The sequence below is a fragment of the Carcharhinus amblyrhynchos genome, unplaced genomic scaffold, assembly GCF_965287045.1.
Source record: "Carcharhinus amblyrhynchos unplaced genomic scaffold, sCarAmb.v2.hapA chromosome_108, whole genome shotgun sequence".
Classification (NCBI taxonomy): Eukaryota; Metazoa; Chordata; class Chondrichthyes; order Carcharhiniformes; family Carcharhinidae; genus Carcharhinus; species Carcharhinus amblyrhynchos.
In genome coordinates this window covers 608,853-627,611 of record NW_027649848.1, presented here as the reverse complement: position 1 = coordinate 627,611, position 18,759 = coordinate 608,853, and the positions used below count along the sequence as shown (strand labels likewise).

The 18,759-nt window shown below is 47.8% G+C and overlaps 1 protein-coding gene across 1 annotated transcript in view; it reads left to right on the top strand.

The window, feature by feature from the left end:
- Positions 1-698: 698 nt before the first annotated feature.
- The window catches only part of LOC145338612 (scavenger receptor cysteine-rich type 1 protein M130-like), a 70,049-nt gene continuing 51,988 nt past the window's right edge, over positions 699-18,759 (top strand). The window contains exons 1-7 of the mRNA XM_080182991.1: positions 699-729; positions 2,142-2,174; positions 6,554-6,871; positions 8,051-8,356; positions 12,151-12,633; positions 15,396-15,524; positions 17,562-17,876. Of these exons, the coding sequence (XP_080039117.1) occupies positions 699-729; positions 2,142-2,174; positions 6,554-6,871; positions 8,051-8,356; positions 12,151-12,633; positions 15,396-15,524; positions 17,562-17,876 (1,615 nt within the window). The remainder of the gene's footprint in view (positions 730-2,141; positions 2,175-6,553; positions 6,872-8,050; positions 8,357-12,150; positions 12,634-15,395; positions 15,525-17,561; positions 17,877-18,759) is intronic.

Below are 18,759 nucleotides of genomic sequence, written 5' to 3'. Positions count from 1 at the left end.
CTGGAATGTAAGCAATAGCGAGAATCAATAAATTAATGTGGAAAGTGGCCTGTTCCTCGATCGGGTGAAGAGTGTTACAGGGGTTAGCAATGCTGATCCACAGTGCCAGGGAGCAAGGACCAAATCTGGCCTACATAGAACCACAGAATCAGTGAATCAGTGCAGTAGAGACCCCCCCAGCCCATTGGGACTACACGAACACACCAGGGGGTGCTGAGTGAGTGGAATCGGCTGCTGTCAGTGGTGGTACAGGTGAACTCGCTGGGGTCTTTTAAGAGACTTCTGGATGAGTATATGGGATCTAATGGGATTGGGAGTTACAGATAGGTCTATGGCTTGGTAGGTATGGATGCGATCGGCGCAACCTGTGGTCCGAATGGCCAGTTTGTGCTCTCGTGTTCTATGTGTGTGTGATCTGCCCCCACAGGATGATAACACGGACACCAATTTAAAATAATTAATGAACTCCCGTGTCCTGTTCTCCCGAATCGAACAATTGTCCTGGAATAAATGCAGGACCTGGCTTCCCTGTGCATCATCCACTTTCTTTTCTGATATAAATACAACTTGCCAGCAGATGTACATATTATGTACACGTATTATACAGCAGCTTTATAACCATGTTGTATCTTAGCAGCTGATATCATTCCTGGTTGGGAGACTGAAAATAATCCGTAATTCCGTCAACAAACTTCAAGATGCGGTTCCCTGTGTTTGTGTTTGCTGCAGGTGAGTAATATTTAGAGTTCATGTTGTTATTTGATTGTCCTTTCCTCTGCTAAAGGATGGCGATATTGCATTTTGTTCATTGCGAACACCCGTTGCCGTCTATAGTCACGTCCATCTGGTAACTCGTCGGGTGTGCTGTTTCATCGAGTCCCCACAGCAGCGATTCCGCTTCGAAAGAGAGTACTCCACAAACGTCCACTGCCTCCCTTCCCCCGGCCCCACCCCTCCCCCCCCCCCCCTCCGTCGATGCTTTCTCCAATGGCTAACCCAACTAACCTCAATACCTTGGGACAAAATGGGCCAATTTAGCATGAGCAATCCACCGAGCCTGCACATAGTTGGGCTGTGGAGCATCCCGAAACACGCACCCACACACAGACACACACACACCCACACACCTACACGCACACACACAAATGGCGAGATTGTACAAACTTCACATAGAAAAAATCACCAATTGCCAGAATAGAACTGCTGCCCATAGCACTCAGAGGAAGTAATCTACATAAGAACATAAGAAATAGGAGCAGGAGTCGGCCATCTAGCCCCTCGAGCCTGCCCCGCCATTCAATAAGATCATGGCTGATCTGTCGTGTCTCAGTTCCACTTTCCCGCCCTCTCCCCATAACCCTTAATCCCCTCTCTTATCAAAACCCCATCTACTGCCCCCCAGACCGCCCCCCCCGACACTCATCAATCTTCCCACCTCCACACCCCCACCCCGCCCCCCCCCCCACCCCACACACACCGATCCCACATTCACTTCACGGAACCGTTCCCCCAGTGGATTCCCACTAGCAGGACAATCTGCCCACGACGTCACAGGAAATTCCCTACACGTCCTGATCCCTGATCCATTCAACCAGTCATGTTTCCTGACTCCCGTCGAATTAACTGCACGTTCCGACACCTCGCCGTCACATCCAGTGTAGACTGTGATACAATGATGTTGCCAAGGCACAGAGGGAGTTGCCCGCTAATCTCCGTAACTGGAATGTTACAGAGATACACCTGTCTGGAAGATCCGAATTTCCTGACTCCTGCGACGTTGCAAAGTTTGAATGGACAGATTTTAACACTTCCTTCGGCTAACACATTCAATCTCTATTCCATCCAGGTTCAATTTTGGCATTGGCACATTAACTAGATTACTAGTTAATGCTAGAAAGGATAGTAGGACTAGAGGGCACAGCCTCAAGATAAAGGGGGGGGGGGCGGTTTAGAACGGAGTTGAGGAGGAACTTCTTCACTCAAAGGGTGGTGAATCTCTGGAATTCTCTGCCCGTTGAAGTGGTGGAGGCTACCTCGCTAAATATTTTTAAGACACGGGTTGATAGGTTTCCTGTATTTTAGTATGTTTTCTACGTACCTTTATCTTTAAAACCACTGATATTTTGCCTCTGCCTTTTCAGCTGTGGTCGTGTTGGAGAGCGTGGCTACTGAAGGTGAGTGGCAAAGCGAAAACAAACTACTCTGCAATATTAGAGGGACAATATTAATGGAATGATTTGCCGGTTGTAACATCTGGTGGGACGCCAGTTCGGGTCAACTTTGCCAACTTTGAGGGCGTTCAAATGGTCAGTGGATGGGCATATGGATAAGATTGGAATAGTTTAGGTTCTAGGGTCATTAGATTGGTTCCACTGGTCGGCACAACATCAAGGGGCCGAGGGGTCTGGACTGCGCTGGAATATTCTATGTTCGACCGAACAGTCCCTCCACATGGAGTGAGAGCTGCCTTCAGCTGGGCCCAATTGAGAGACACTGCGTTTTGATACCTGTTGACTGAATGTCAAGATTAACTCCTCCAGACATTCATAATCTGTCGTCGCTACATATGACTTTTGATATGATTTGATTTATTATTGACACAATGAAAATTATTGCCTCTTGCGTGCTGTGCACCAAAGCATACCGTACATAGAGAAGGAAAGGAGAGGGTGCAGCACAGAGTGTGACAGTCATAGCTAGGGTGCAGAGACGGGTCAAGTTAATGTGAGACGGGCCAATTCAAAAGACTGATGGCAACAAGCGAGAAGTTCTTCGTGAGTTGGTTGGTAAATGTTCTCAGGTCTTTTTTTCGATAGAAGACGTTGGAACAGAGTATGCCCATAGAACATAGAACATTACAGCGCAGAACAGGCCCTTCGGCCCACGATGTTGCGCCGACCAATTAAAAAAGCAATGAAGCTCTAATCCAAAACAATCCCTTTCCATCCATTAACCTATCCACGGATCTCTTAAACGTCCCCAAACTAGGCGCATTTACAACTGCAGCAGGCAGGGCATTCCAATCCCTCACCACCCTCTGGGTAAAGAACCTACCCCTGACATCCGTCCTATAACTACCACCCCTTAATTTAAAGCCATGCCCCCTCGTGCTAGCTTTCTCCATCCGAGGAAAAAGGCTATCACTGTCCACCCTATCTAAACCTCGAATCATCTTATATGTTTCAATAAGATCCCCTCTTAGCCGCCTTCTTTCCAGCGAAAACAACCCCAAATCCCTCAGTCTCTCCTAATAGGACCTCCCCTCCATACCAGGCAACATCCTGGTAAACCTCCTCTGCACCCTCTCCAAAGCCTCCACATCCTTCCTGTAATGTGGGGACCAGAACTGCACACAGTACTCCAAGTGCGGCCGCACCAGAGTTGTGTACAGTTGCAACATGACGCTGCGACTCCTAAATTCAATCCCCCTACCAATAAACGCCAAGACACCGTATGCCTTCTTAACAACCTTATCTACTTGATTCCCAACTTTCAGGGGTCTATGTACACATACACCTAGATCCCTCTGTTCATCCAAACTATTCAGAGTCCTCCCGTTAGCCCGATACTCTACACATCTGTTATTCCTACCAAAGTGAATTACGTCACACTTTTCCGCATTAAACTGCATCCGCCATCTCTCGGCCCAGCTCTGCAACGTGTCTAAGTTACGGTAATTGATTTCCTTGATTATGCTGGAAGTTTTTTTTCCGAGATAGAGCGATGTGTAGACAGAGTCAATGGATCAAGTCTGGACCATACTGCACCTGTTCAGGACCCTGTCTGTTCCCAATCCTGGCCAATCACACTATTAACTATCTTTCATTTCATATGCAAGTGTTTCGACAGCAAGCGAGCAATGTGGAGGGTATATTTTACAAGGAGAAGAACTGCAGCAGGCGACGGTGCAGAGGGTCCTGGGGGTCCTTGTGCATGAGTCGCAAAAACCCAGCCTGCAGGTACAGCAGGTGGTCAGGAAGGCGAATGGGATGCTGGCCTTCATAGCGAGGGGGATTGAATATAAAAGCAGGGAGGTCTTGCTGCAACTTTACAGGGCACTGGTGAGGCCGCAGCTGGAGTACTGCGTGCAGTTTTGGTCACCGCACTTACGCAAGGATATTTTGGGCTTGGAGGGAGTGCAGAGGAGGTTCACTAGGCTGATACCGGAGATGAGGGGGTTGAACTATGAAGAGAGATTGAATAGACTGGGTCTGTACTCATTGGAGTTTAGAAGGATGAGGGGGGATCTTATAGAGACATATAAGATAATGAGGGGGACGGATAGTGGAGAGATAGAGAGATTCTTCCTGCTTAGAGAGGATAGCAGGACTGTTTGTTAACACGATGAGAGCCAAGCATAAAGGAGACACGCCATTCGGCCCATTATATCGATGCCAGCCATCTCATTTTAAGTTATGCTAATTCAGGTTGCAGTCAACTGGTCCATAGCCTATGATACTTTGGAGAGTCGCACCTTGCCCACCTGATTGTTAAGAGTTGTCTCTCCACACTCTGAGGCTCTGCCTTCCATCCTTTCACCGTCCCCAGGTGAAAAATAATCTTTCTTCAAAACTCATCGAAACGATTTATTTTTACATTGTTTCATATATATATATATACAGTGTCTAATTTCTGATTTACTTCATCATGCACACTGTAACTAGCCTCTGATTAACTTTGTTATACACACAGTAACTAACATTGGTTTTAGTTTCATTGCACACAAAACACTTGATCTCTGACTTATTCTATTACGTGCAGAGACTGAACATTCTCTCAGCGTCGCCGCACACCAAGGAACTCATCTCTCACACATTCCCACAAACAAAATATTCAACTTCACACGCACAATAACTAATTTTGTTACACGTAACTAATCTTTGACCTATTCTCTGATACGTATTAAAAGTGTGTAAAGCTTCAGAAAGTATCCAAAACTCATCATTTCGACTTTACGTTGGCCTTGAAGGGGTTTGTTTTTAGTTTAGTCAGGGCAACATGACCAGCTTGGGCTTGGGGGATTGATGGGATGCTTCCCGTGATGTACTTTTCCTCTTTTTCCTTTGTTCCTCGTTTTTTTTCTGTTCTGTTTTGCTTAGAATTGTGTTCCAGCGACAGCAAGGCCCAGACGTAGGGAGGGAGTGCAGAGGAGGTTTACTAGGCTGATACCGGAGTTGAGGGGGTTGAGCTATGAGGAGAGGCTGAATAAACTAGGCTTGTACTCGTTAGAGTTTAGAAGAATGAGGGGAGATCTCATTGAGACGTATAAGATGATGAATGGGATGGATAGGATAGAGGTGGAGAGACTCTTCCCGCTCAAAAAAGACAGTAGGACTAGGGGGCACAGCCTCAAGATAAAGGGGGGGGGCGGTTTAGAACGGAGTTGAGGAGGAACTTCTTCACTCAAAGGGTGGTGAATCTCTGGAATTCTCTGCCCGTTGAAGTGGTGGAGGCTGCCTCGCTAAATATTTTTAAGACGCGTGTTGATGGGTTTTTGATAAGCGAGGGGATTAAGGGTTATGGGGAGAGGGCGGGAAAGTGGAACTGAGCCACGACAGATCAGCCATGATCTTATTGAATGGCGGGGCAGGCTCGAGGGGCTAGATGGCCTACTCCTGTTCCTATTTCTTATGTTCTTATGTTCTCAGTCGCCACCTTATGCAGCAGTTCAATGAATCCCATTCTTTTTAATATGATTTTGAGAGTTAGCTGCACATCCTGTTCTCTGCTTCCCCCAGAGTATTTTTGTCCGATACAGATTTTATCATTACAGCAATCACTCACGCCTTGAACATGAAAAATATTTAAGAGTAACTTAGACAGGCACATGAGTGGGTTGGAGATTGGAGGGATATAGGACATTGTTTTAAATAAGGTTCAGTAGCATTGGGACGTCTCTGGTAATGTATAAGGATGTGGTACAATAATAATGATTTTTCTCTTTCAATTCACAGGTTTTAAGTCGGTCCGCCTTGTTGTCCAACGAGGGGCATACACACGATGAGTCGTACTGGGGCTGCTCTTGGTTGTTCGAGATTGGCCTGGTGCTTCATGTTGTTAGTGTGTGCCTAAACTGGACCAGATACTGGGCAAGACGACAGCTCAGTGACTATCACTGTTTGCTGTGCAGACACATGGATTTGGGCCGGTGTCTGTGGGAGTTTGCGCATTCTCCCCGGGCTTGCGTGGGTTTTCTCCGGGTGCTCCGGTTTCCTCCCACACCCCAAAGATGTGCTGTTAGGCTGATTGGAGGTAATAAATTGTCCCTAAATTAGTTTCCCTCAATGTGGATGGCCATAAGCATAGACAAGGGTCATGGGTGGAGAGGGGGGACTGGTGGTGTTGAGATGGCGGCACAGGGTCATTGGGCCGAAGGGCCTGTTTCCCAGGCTGTTTTGGTTCTTTGTTCTTTTGTTCGTGAATTACTCTTCAGGCTCGAGTTTGTCTACATAATTAGTTCAGTTGGATTTGCGATGTGATGCAACATACAGAGAGTAACTCACCTGGAACTCTTGTCTTACACTCCCCATGTGTCTTCTCCTCTTTGCCCCAGAGGTCCTCCCCTTGCGCCTGGTGGACGGAGACAGTGTGTGCTCGGGAAGGGTGGAGGTTTTTTATAACGGGACCTGGGGTACGATTTGTGATGATTACTGGGACATGGCGGACGCCGTGGTCGTCTGCCGCCAGCTGAACTGCGGTTTCGCCGAGTCGGCGCGGGGCACAGCTCAGTTCGGCGAAGGCACCGAGGATATCTGGCTGGACGATGTCAACTGCCTGGGGACCGAGAGCAACCTGCAGCAGTGCACCCTGAGGCCAATCGGTGAACACAATTGCAACCACGTGGAGGACGCTGGTGTCATTTGCAATTCCGGTAAGACAGAGAGACCAATATCGCCTTGATCTATGGCTTCGTATCCCTGATCAACCATTTTAGCGATCACACACTCTGACTGTATCTCTACCTATCTCCATTACCACGCTATCCGTTTGCCTTCCTCATGTCCCGGTACACACGCTGACCCATCAGTGTCCAAACATGTTTGTCTTTATTCATTTCGTTCTTTCTTTCCTTCTTTTCTTCTTTCTTTCCTTTTTCTTTCTTTCTATCATCCTTTCATTCTTCCTTTCTTCCTTTTTTTCCTTGTTTCCTTCTTCGTTCATTCCTGTCTTCCTCTATGTATCTGTCTATCTATGTCTCTGTATATCTATGTCTCTGTCTATCTATGTCTCTCTGTCTATCTATGTCTCTCTGTCTCTCTGTCTCTCTATCTATCTATCCATTTATCCATCTATCTATCTGTCTATCCATCTATCTATCTGTCTATCCATGTATCTATCTATCTATCTATCTATCTATCTATCTATCTATCTATCTATCTATCTATCTATCTATCTATCTATCCATGTATCTATCTATCTCTCTATCTATCTATCTGTCTATCTGTCTACCTATCTATCTATCCGTCTATCTATCTATCCGTCTATCTATCTATCTATCTATCTATCTATCTATCTATCTATCTATCTATCTATCTATCTATCTATCTATCGGTCCATCGATCTATCTATCGGTCCATCGATCTATCTATCAATCCGTCCATCCATCTATCTGTCAATCCGTCCGTCGATCTATGTCAGTTCCTGTCTCTATTTCTTTCTCTGTCTGTCTGTCTGTCTGTCTGTCTGTCTGTCTCTGTGTCTCTTCCTCTCTATCCCTCTCTCTGTTTGTCTCTCAATCTATACATTCATCTCCGTCTGCTCCTCTACCCAATACCTTCCGAATTATCCCTCTATATTTCTCTACCGATCATTCCCTGTCAGCCTGTTGATATATCCATTGCTCTACATCCGTAACGATTGACTTGCCGATCTCGATATATCGAAGGTTTGAGTAAACCGGCTTTTCATATTTCACGCAAATTGTTTCAGACTGGGATGGGCACACCGTTACATGATTCATAACATCGACAGCATTTGCTCTGTTGTATTTCTCACCTCGATGAATCAAAGGCATCTCGGTTTTCTTTTCATTCCCTCCCTCTGATTGCAGAGCAAGCTCCACAAGCTGTCATTTTCCATGGTCGGAAATATAACATTTTTGTGAGTGGGGAGGACCTGAGGATCAAATGTTCCACCAAAGGCTTCTACTCAGCTGTTAAGTTCTATCTGTACAAAGACAATGATTTAAACCCCATCATGTCCAAGACTCCGAATGCGAGGGACTTTACAGTCACCTTCGAACTTCTTAGCATTACGACGGAGAACAAGGGCAACTATACCTGCAATTATGACATCGAAATTGCTGGCAAGACGTACAGTTCGGGAAAGAGCGAGGCCCTCGAAGTTAATATAAAAGGCAAGTGATGTTCTAATTACCAATAATGTTGCATTATTGTCAGGTCCTTGTGCATGAGTCGCAAAAACCCAGCCTGCAGGTGCAGCAGGTTGTCAGGAAGGCGAATGGGATGCTGGCCTTCATAGTGAGGGGGATTGAATATAAAAGTAGGGAGGTCTTGCTGCGGCTGTATAGGGCATTGGTGAGGCCGCAGCTGGAGTACTGCGTGCAGTTTTGGGTGCCGCACCTGCGCAAAGATATTTTGGCCTTGGAGGGAGTGCAGAGGAGGTTTACTAGGCTGATACCGGAGTTTTGGGGGTTGAACTATGAGGAGAGGCTGAATAAACTAGGCTTGTACTCAATGGGACGGCGCGGGCTCGTTGGGCCGAAGGGTCTGTTTCCCGTGCTGTGTTGTTCTTTGTTCTTTGTACTCGTTAGAGTTTAGAAGAATGAGGGGAGATCTCATTGAGATATGTAAGATGATGAATGGGATGGATAGGATAGAGGTGGCGAGACGCTTCCCGCTCAGAAAGGACAGTAGGACTAGGGGGCACAGCCTCAAGATAAAGGGGGGGCGGTTTAGAAAAGAGTTGAGGAGGAACTTCTTCACTCAAAGGGTGGTGAATCTCTGGAATTCTCTGCCCGTTGAGTGGTGGAGGCTGCCTCGCTAAATATTTTTAAGACGTGGGTTGATAGGTTTTTGATAAGAGAGGGGATTAAGGGTTATGGGGACAGGGCGGGAAAGTGGAACTGATCCACAACAGATCAGCCATGATCTTATTGAATGGTGGGGCAGGCTCGAAGGGCTAGATGGCCGACTCCTGCTCCTATTTCTTATGTTCTTATATTACTTATCCACCTTTAAATGAAATCTCAGAGCAGTCTCATCCTAGAGCCTCTACTCAGTCCTGTGTTGGGGTGCTCCGTTTGGTACATGTGTTTAGCTTTTCAAAGCCATCGTCAGGTTGACCACGAGCGCCAGCAGTGTCAGTATTCAGAAATGCAAAATGATCAAATAAAAACAGCCACAAAGCGATTAGGGATCAAATTCCAATGGAGTGACTCCCTCTGCCTCTCATTTTGCTTATTGCTTCCTTCAGCTTCATCAAACATTGGACAGGTAGAAGTTACTGAAATAATTCATTCTGCCGGGATAAATACTCGAAATAACCTCTGCAACCAACCTGATACATGAATTAGCAAAAAGGTCGGAATATCTGGTACAGAAGCTTCTTATTTCAGCTTTTGTCACACCACACTGTAGTGTGGGCGAGCAGAGAGATCTCGGGGTACATGTGCATAGCTCTCTGAAAGTTGGCACCCAGGTTGATAAGGTTGTTAAGAAGGCGTACGGTGTGTTAGCTTTTATTGGGAGAGGGATTGAATTTCGGAGCCGTGAGGTCATGTTACAACTGTACAAAACTCTGGTGCGGCCGCACTTGGAGTATTGCGTACAGTTCTGGTCGCCGCATTATAAGAAAGATGTGGAAGCATTGGAAAGGGTGCAGAGGAGGTTTACCAGGATGTTGCCTGGTATGGTGGGAAGGTCTTATGAGGAAAGGCTGAGGGACTTGAGGTTATTTTCATTGGAGAGAAGAAGGTTACGAGGTGACCTAATTGAGGCATACAAGATGATCAGAGGATTGGATAAGGTGGACAGTGAGAGCCTTTTTCCTCGGATGATGATGGCTAACACGAGGGGACATAGCTTTAAATTGATGGGTGGTAATTATAGAACGGAGGTAGGTTCTTTACTCAGAAGGTAGTAAGAGCGTGGAATGCCCTGCCTGCAGCAGTTGTGGACTCGCCAACTTTAAGGGTGTTCAAATGGTCAGTGGATAGGCATATGGATAAGAATATAAGAACATAAGAAATAGGAGCAGGAGTAGGCCATCTAGCCCTTTGAGCCTGCCCCGCCATTCAATAAGATCATGGCTGATCTGTCGTGTCTCAGTTCCACATTCCCGCCCTCTCCCCATAACCCTTAATCCCCTCTCTTATCAAAAACCCATCAAACCGCGTCTTAAATATATTTAGCGAGGCAGCCTCCACCACTTCAACGGGCAGAGAATTCCAGAGATTCACCACCCTTTGAGTGAAGAAGTTCCTCCTCAACTCCGTTCTAAACCGCCTCCCCTTTATCTTGAGGCTGTGCCCCCTAGTCCCACTGTCCTTTCTGAGCGGGAAGAGTCTCTCCACCTCTATCCTATCCATCCCATTCATCATCTTATATGTCTCAATGAGATCTCCCCTCATTCTTCTAAACTCCAACGAGTACAAGCCTAGTTTATTCAGCCTGTCCTCATAGCTCAACCCCCTCAACTCCGGCATCAGCCTAGTAAACGTCTTCTGCACTCCCTCCAAGGCCAAAATATCTTTGCGCAGGTGCGGCGCCCAAAACTGCACACAGAGGGCCATTAGATTGGTTCCACTGGTCGGGGCAACACCGAGGGGCCGAAGTGTCTGTACTGCGCTGGAATGTTCTATGTTCTACACTGTCAAAAGAACAACGTGTTACAAAACAATCCCCCAACTTTTGATTTTCATTTTGTTCTAAAGTCCTTCCAAGTTTTGTTTGGAGTTATCTGTGAAACGCTCACCTGGGCATTAAAATTTGGACTGCGTTGGTGCCAAGTTTTTTTGTTAAGGGGTGCTGTGTGAATCTCACTCCGAGAGTGGCACCGAGACACAGAGGTGCTGCGACAGGGAAGGCATGTGGAGGGGGAGAGGGAGAGAGAGAGATAGACAGGGAGACAGAGAGAGTGAGACAGGAAGATGTGTTGTGTTTGTTTTACAAGCCTCATTAATGGCTGATTCCTTCACCATCCCTCAGCTAGCATTCGAATCGACGTATTATTGTCACATCTGCTAGCCTACGGTTAAAAAAAAAATGTTTATTGCACGCCACACAGACAGAGAATACCATTCATAAAGTAAGAATATGTAGAATGTAGTCTTACATTCATGGCTAAGGTGTAGAGAAAAATCATTGATATTTATTGGAAGGTATCCCAACTCAACTCAACGATTGGATTTAAATTCCGCCGCTCCCGGAATGAAATGTAAAACAACATCTCAAAATCCTCACACAGAGGGTAGTGGGGGTATGGAATGCTCTGCCAAGTAAGGTGGTGGAGGCAGGCACGCTGGAGTTGTTTAAGAGTAACTTAGACAGGCACATGAGTGGGTTGGAGATGGAGGGATATAGGAGATTGTTTTAAATAAGGGTCATTAGCATTGGGGCGTCCCTGGTAATGTAAATGGATGTGGTATGATAATATGTTTTTCTCTTTCAATTCACAGGTTTTAAGTCGGTCCACCTCGTGTCCAACGAGGGACATACACGCGATGGGTCGTACTGGGGCTGCTCTTGGTTGTTCGAGATTAGCCTAGTGCTTCATGTCGTTAGTGTGTGCCTAAACTGGACCAGATACTGGGCAAGACGACAGCTCAGTGACTATCACTGATTGCTGTGCAGACACATGGATTTGGGCCGGTGTCTGTGGGAGTTTGCGCATTCTCCCCGTGCTTGCGTGGGTTTTCTCCGGGTGCTCCGGTTTCCTCCCACACCCCAAAGATGTGCTATTAGGCTGATTGGCAGGAATAAATTGTCCCTAAATTAGTTTTCCTCGATGTGGGATGGCCATAAGATAATAGATAAGGGTCATGGGCAGAGAGGGTGGTGTTGAGATGGCAGCGTGGACTCATTGGGCCTGTTTCCTGGGCTGTTTTTGTTCTTTGTTCCTTAATCGCGTGCCTGGGTTTTGTTCCAGAGAAAGGATATCCAATGACGGTCATTGTTGTTGTTCTTACAGATTTCCTTCAGCCCCCCACAATTGGGTTCAGTCGACGGGCGAGTGTATTTGTCCAAGGGCAGAGCGTTACCATTCGGTGTGAGGCACCCGAGCAGTTTGAGGACTGCCGGTTTTACCTGTACAGGGATAGCGAAGATACCGTGGTCAGCTCCCAGGCCTCCGACTCGTCTCCCTTCGTCATATTCAACATAGCGGACCTCCAAAAGAAACACGAGGGGAGTTACTTCTGCAAGTACCAGGCCTTCTCCTCCCAGAGGCTTTGGGTCAACTCATCGGTGAGCACCGTCGTGAACATTACGGTCCACGGTAAGTGTATCTTCGCCATCGAGAAACGGAGAGCAGGCTTCGCAGGGCGGGCGTTCTCAGTCAGTATTCCGGACAGTGCAAGGTTTGTCACTCTGGGGGCCACTCTGGCCAACATAGATTCCACTGAAGACGTGTCGAGGAATATCGCGAAGCAGGCAGCTCAACATTTATCGTCCCGTTAACACCCAAGGTTCCCCACGAGTTATATCTGCGGCTGGTCCAGTCTGCACTTTGACTCGGTCGATGCTCCAAACTTATCCTGATTATAGACGGTGTGACAATTCTAAAGCGCCCCTCAGTGTCAAAAGACATGCAGAATAGTGAATTAGATATTATAGCCAATTGTCGCTTAAGAACATAAGAAATAGGAGCAGGAGTAGGCCATCTAGCCCCTCGAGCCTGCCCCGCCATTCAATAAGATCATGGCTGATCTGTCGTGGCTCAGTTCCACTTTCCCGCCCTCTCCCCATAACCCTTAATCCCCTCGCTTATCAAAAACCCATCAACCCGCTCCTTAAAAATATTTAGCGAGGCAGCCTCCACCACTTCAACGGGCAGAGAATTCCAGAGATTCACCACCCTTTGAGTGAAGAAGTTCCTCCTCAACTCCGTTCTAAACCGCCCCCCCCTTTATCTTGAGGCTGTGCCCCCTAGTCCTACTGTCCTTTCTGAGCGGGAAGAGTCTCTCCACCTATATCCTATCCATCCCATTCATCATCTTATACGTCTCAATGAGATCTCCCCTCATTCTTCTAAACTCTAACGAGTACAAGCCTAGTTTATTCAGCCTCTCCTCATAGCTCAACCCCCTCAACTCCGGCATCAGCCTAGTGATCCTCCTCTGCACTCCCTCCAAGGCCAAAATATCTTTGCGTAAGTGCGGCGCCCAAAACTGCACACAGTACTCCAGCTGCGGCCTCACCAATGCCCTATACAGCCGCAGCAAGACCTCCCTACTTGTATATTCAATCCCCCTCGCTATGAAGGCCAATTGTCACTTAAGAACATAAGAAATAGGAGCAGGAGTAGGCCATCTTGCCACTCGAGCCTGCCCCACCATTCAATAAGTTCATGGCTGATCTGTTGTGGATCAGTTCCACTTTCCCGCCCTCTCCCCATAACCCTTAATCCCCCTGTCTATCAGAAACCCGTGACTTAAATATATTTAGCGACGCAGCCTCCACCACTTCAACGGGCAGAGAATTCCAGAGGTTCACCACCCTTTGAGTGAAGAAGTTCCTCCTCAACTCTGAGCTAAACTGTCCCCCTCCTTATCTTGAGGCTGTACGTAGGGTACAGACTTATGTAGAATAAGCCAATTTGCCATGGAATAATGTCTCTCAGTGTCTACAACTATGCATTGTTTTGGTAGATAGGCCATGCCACATTGCCCCAGAAACGCAGGGACACAGCAGGACAGCAACACTACGAAACAGAGATAAAGGACACAGGGGGCAAAGGGGCACAGAGAGAAATTGAATCAAGTATACAAGGGTACAGATGGACAGAGACATGGGGCACATGAGCACCATGCAACGGGACTCAGGGATACGGAGACACCGGGACAAATAGTAGCGACACAGAGTTACAGGAAAGCTGGGACGTTGAAGAATGGGGGGAAATGTTTATGATCTGGAGGAGGGAACCGAGTGTATGATGTCGAAATTTGCTGATGACCCCAAGATTGGTGGAACGGCAAATTGCGCAGAGGGTGTGGAGAGTCTGCAGAAGGATCTAGATAGGCTGGGCGACTGGGCCAGGAACTGGCAAATGGAATTTAATGTTGGCAAGTGCGAGGTGGTCCACTTTGGTAGGAATAATGGTAGGAAGGATTATTACTTATGTGGCGAAAAACTGCAGCAGGCGACGGTGCAGAGGGACCTCGGGGTCCTTGTGCATGAGTCGCAAAAACCCAGCCTGCAGGTACAGCAGGTGGTCAGGAAGGCGAATGGGATGCTGGCCTTCATAGCGAGGGGGATTGAATATAAAAGTAGGGAGGTCTTGCTGCAGCTGTATAGGGCACTGGTGAGGCCGTAGCTGGAGTACTGTGTGCAGTTTTGGTCGCCGCACTTACGCAAGGATATTTTGGTATTAGAGGGAGCGCAGAGGAGGTTTACTAGGCTGATTCCGGAGTTGAGGGGGTTGAGCTATGAGGAGAGGCTAAATAAACTAGGCTTGTACTCGTTAGAGTTTAGAAGAATGAGGGGAGATCTCATTGAGACGTATAAGATGATGAATGGGATGGATAGGATAGAGGTGGAGAGACTCTTCCCGCTCAGAAAGGACAGTAGGACTAGGGGGCCCAGCCTCAAGATAAAGGGGGAGGGGCGGTTTAGAACGGAGTTGAGGAGGAACTTCTTCACTCAAAAGGTGGTGAATCTTTGGAATTCTCTGCTCGTTGAAGTGGTGGAGGTTACCTCGCTGAAGATATTTAAGTCACGGGTAGATAGGTTTCTGATAGGCAGGGGAATTAAGGGGAGAAAGTGGGAAAGTGGAACTCATCCACTTCAGATCAGCCATGATCTTATTGAATGGCAGGGCAGGCTCGAGGGGCTAGATGGCCTACTTCTGCTCCTATTTCTTATGTTCTTATGTAACTATAGACAGAGTCAGTGGATGGGAGGCCCATGTGTGTGAGATATTGGAAACATTCCCTCCATTCTGAAGTTGCTTGCAATCTTGGGCAGAGCAGGAGGAATCCCACGCTTGGATACAGCGAGAATGGATAACTTCTATGATGTATCTGTAAAAGTTGGTGACGGTCGTAGCTGATGAGCCAATTTCCCTGAGAACTTTGAGGTGTTGGCGGGCTTCCTTCGCTATGGTGCCATTACTCCGGGACCAGGATAGGCTGGTTGTGATCTGAACAAAATGTGAAGCTCTCGGCCTTTTCAACTTTGTCTCCGTTGATGTCGATATGGGCACTTTCTGTCCACCAGCCGGCGTCCCTGAGGCCACAGTCCGAGCCACCGTACTGCTGTGTGGAGTTAGCAATGATAAATTACACTTTAACCTTGATTTCACCAGCACCGCCACCCCGAAACTTGGGCAGCGAGCTTTTCAGAAAGGTATTCCTCATTGTCTTCGGCAGCGATGGGTGGACTTGCTCGTAAAATCGGAGTCTTGTTTTCCGATGCTGCGCAGGTTAGGTGGATTGGCCAATAACAAATACCACTTCCCTGCCAAACATGTGTAAATTAGCAGGATTGGGTGCGATAAATTTCCCGTTCCCTTCCGAAGGAGTGCAGCTGATGTACATGAACTGGCCCTGAGCGAACAAAGCTGTGGACGGTGGGTGGATGGACCATGCTAAATGGGGAATAGGTACATAACAAATAGGAGCAGGAGTAGGCCATCTAGCCCTTCGAGCCTGCCCAGCCATTCAATAAGATCATGGCTGATCTGTCGTGGCTCAGTTCCACTTTCCCGCCCTCTCCCCATAACCCTTGATCCCCTCTCTTATCAAAAACCCATCAACCCGCGACTTAAAAATATTTAGCGAGGCAGCCTCCACCACTTCAACGGGCAGAGAATTCCAGAGATTCACCACCCTTTGAGTGAAGAAATTCCTCCTCAACTCCGTTCTAAACCGCCCCCCCCCCTTTATCTTGAGGCTGTGCCCTCTAGTCCTACTGTCCTTTCTGAGCGGGAAGAGTCTCTCCACCTCTACCCTATCCATCCCATTCATCATCTTATACGTCTCTATAAGATCCCCCCTCAGCCTTCAAAACTCCAACAAGTACAGAGCCAGTCTATTTAGTCTCTCTTCATAGTCCAACCCCCTCATCTCCGGTATCAGCCGAGTAAACCTCCCCTGCACTCCCTCCAAGGCCAATATATCCTTTCACAAAAAGGAGGCCGAATGGAGGTGGGTAATTGTGTGGAGGGTGTGGAGAGTCTGCAGAGGGATCTGGATAGGCTGAGCGAATGGGCGAGGACCTGGCAGATGGAGTACAATGTTAGCAAGTGTGACGTTATCCACTTTGGTAGGAATAATGGTAGGAAGAACTACTACTTACATGGCGAAAAACTGCAGCAGGCGACGGTGCAGAGGGACCTCGGGGTCCTTGTGCATGAGTCGCAAAAACCCAGCTTGCAGGTGCAGCAGGTGGTCAGGAAGGCGAATGGGATGCTGGCCTTCATAGCGAGGGGGATTGAATATAAAAGTAGGGAGGTCTTGCTGCAGCTGTATAGGGCATTGGTGAGGCCGCAGCTGGAGTACTGTGTGCAGTTTTGGGCGCCGCACCTGCGCAAGGATATTTTGGCCTTGGAGGGAGTGCAGAGGAGGTTTACTAGGCTGATACCGGAGTTGAGGGGGTTGAGCTATGAGGAGAGGCTGAATAAACTAGGCTTGTACTCGTTAGAGTTTAGAAGAATGAGGGGAGATCTCATTGAGACGTATAAGATGATGAATGGGATGGATAGGATAGAGGTGGAGAGGCTCTTCCCGCTCAGAAAGGACAGTAGGACTAGGGGGCACAGCCTCAAGATAAAGGGGGGGGGAGCGGTTTAGAACGGAGTTGAGGAGGAACTTCTTCACTCAAAGGGTGGTGAATCTCTGGAATTCTCTGCCCGTTGAAGGGGTGGAGGCCACCTCGCTAAATATTTTTAAGACGCGGGTTGATGGGTTTTTGATAAGAGAGGGGATTAAGGGTTATGTGGAGAGGGCGGGAATGTGGAACTGAGCCACGACAGATCAGCCATGATCTTATTGAATGGCGGGGCAGACTTGAAGGGCTAGATGGCCTACTCCTGCTCCTATTTCTTATGTTCTTATTTTATTTATTTCGATGAGTAGCCATGACTTTAATTAGTCGTGGAACAAGTTCAATGATCTACTGCTGCTCGGGTATTTTTTTCTTCATTCAGGAAACCCCATTTGTAGAGACCTCAATTTGGTGTCGTTGCTTTTCTCTGCCTCCCTGTGTCAAACAAAATCTTATCAAAAGGAGAAGGAACTTCCGGTACTAATTGCTAATGCCAGAGGGGGACTCTATAGATAGAAGACTCAATTTAACCAATTGTATATTAGTGGCAGTGAGCTGTGGCTTGTGTTGGTTGTGACTATGGACCTAATGTTTGTGTATCTGTGACTGAACCTACAGATGATGTACAGCTCCGACTTCTGGGCAAGGAGAATGACTGCGCTGGGACGGTGGAGGTTTTCTACAACGGCACCTGGGGGAAAGTCTGTGGAGATACCTGGAGCCTGGCAGCGGGCCAGGTTATCTGTAGGCACCTGGGCTGTGGTTTTGTGAAGAGTTCCTCGCGAGGCGAGCGCTTGTCCACACCACGCGAGCCCGTACGCCTGACTCACGTCCACTGCCTGGGCACCGAGTCCTTGCTGTGGAAATGCTATTCGCTGTCCTGGAACGACGGGATGTGCTACAGTGGTTTCAAAGCCGACGTCACCTGCTCAGGTAAGTGTCGGGAAAATGAATAGGAGCGAGTACATTGTCCATCCGTAATCCTCCTCCCCAATTAGCGTCCTAATCTCCGGTGTGGAAAATGTTCACCCACGGTAGCACAGTGGGTTAGCATTACTGTTTCACAGCTCCAGGGACCTGGGTTCCGTTCCCGGCTCGGGTCACTGTCTGTGTAGAGATTGCACATTCTCCCCGTGTCTGCGTGGGTTTCCTCCGGGTGCTCCGGTTTCCTCCCACACTCCAAAGATGTGCGAGTTAGGTCGATTGGCCGTGTTAAGACATTGTCCCTTCGTGTCCACGAATGTGTAGGTTAGAGGGATTAGTGGGTATAATATGTAGGGATACGGGGGTCGGGCCTGGGTGGGATTGTGTTCGGTACAGACTCGATGGGCCTATTTCTGCGCTGTAGGGCTCTATAATCGCTGAATTAATTTAACTTTCTGGAATTAATCACTTATCAATGCATTTCAGAAATAAGGCCTTTAAAAATATGATTTTGTACAGGAATTATAGAACTGAGGGCAGCACGGTAGCACAGAGGGTTAGCACAGCTGCTTCAACAGCTCCAGGGACCTGGGTTCGATTCCCAGCTCGGGACACTGTCTGCAGAGTTTGCACATTCTCCTCGTGTCTGCGTGGGTTTCCTCCGGGTGCTCCGGTTTCCTCCCACAGTCCAAAGATGTGCGAGTTAGGTTGATTGGCCGTGTTAAATTGTCCCTTAGTGTCCAGGGATGTGTAGGTTAGAGGGATTAGTGGGTATAATATGTAGGGATACGGGGGTAGGGCCTGCATGGGATTGAAGGCCTCGAGGGACCTCTCTCTGCACTGTAGGGTTCCTATGATTCTATGATCAAACTGTGAACAGTCATTACAGCCA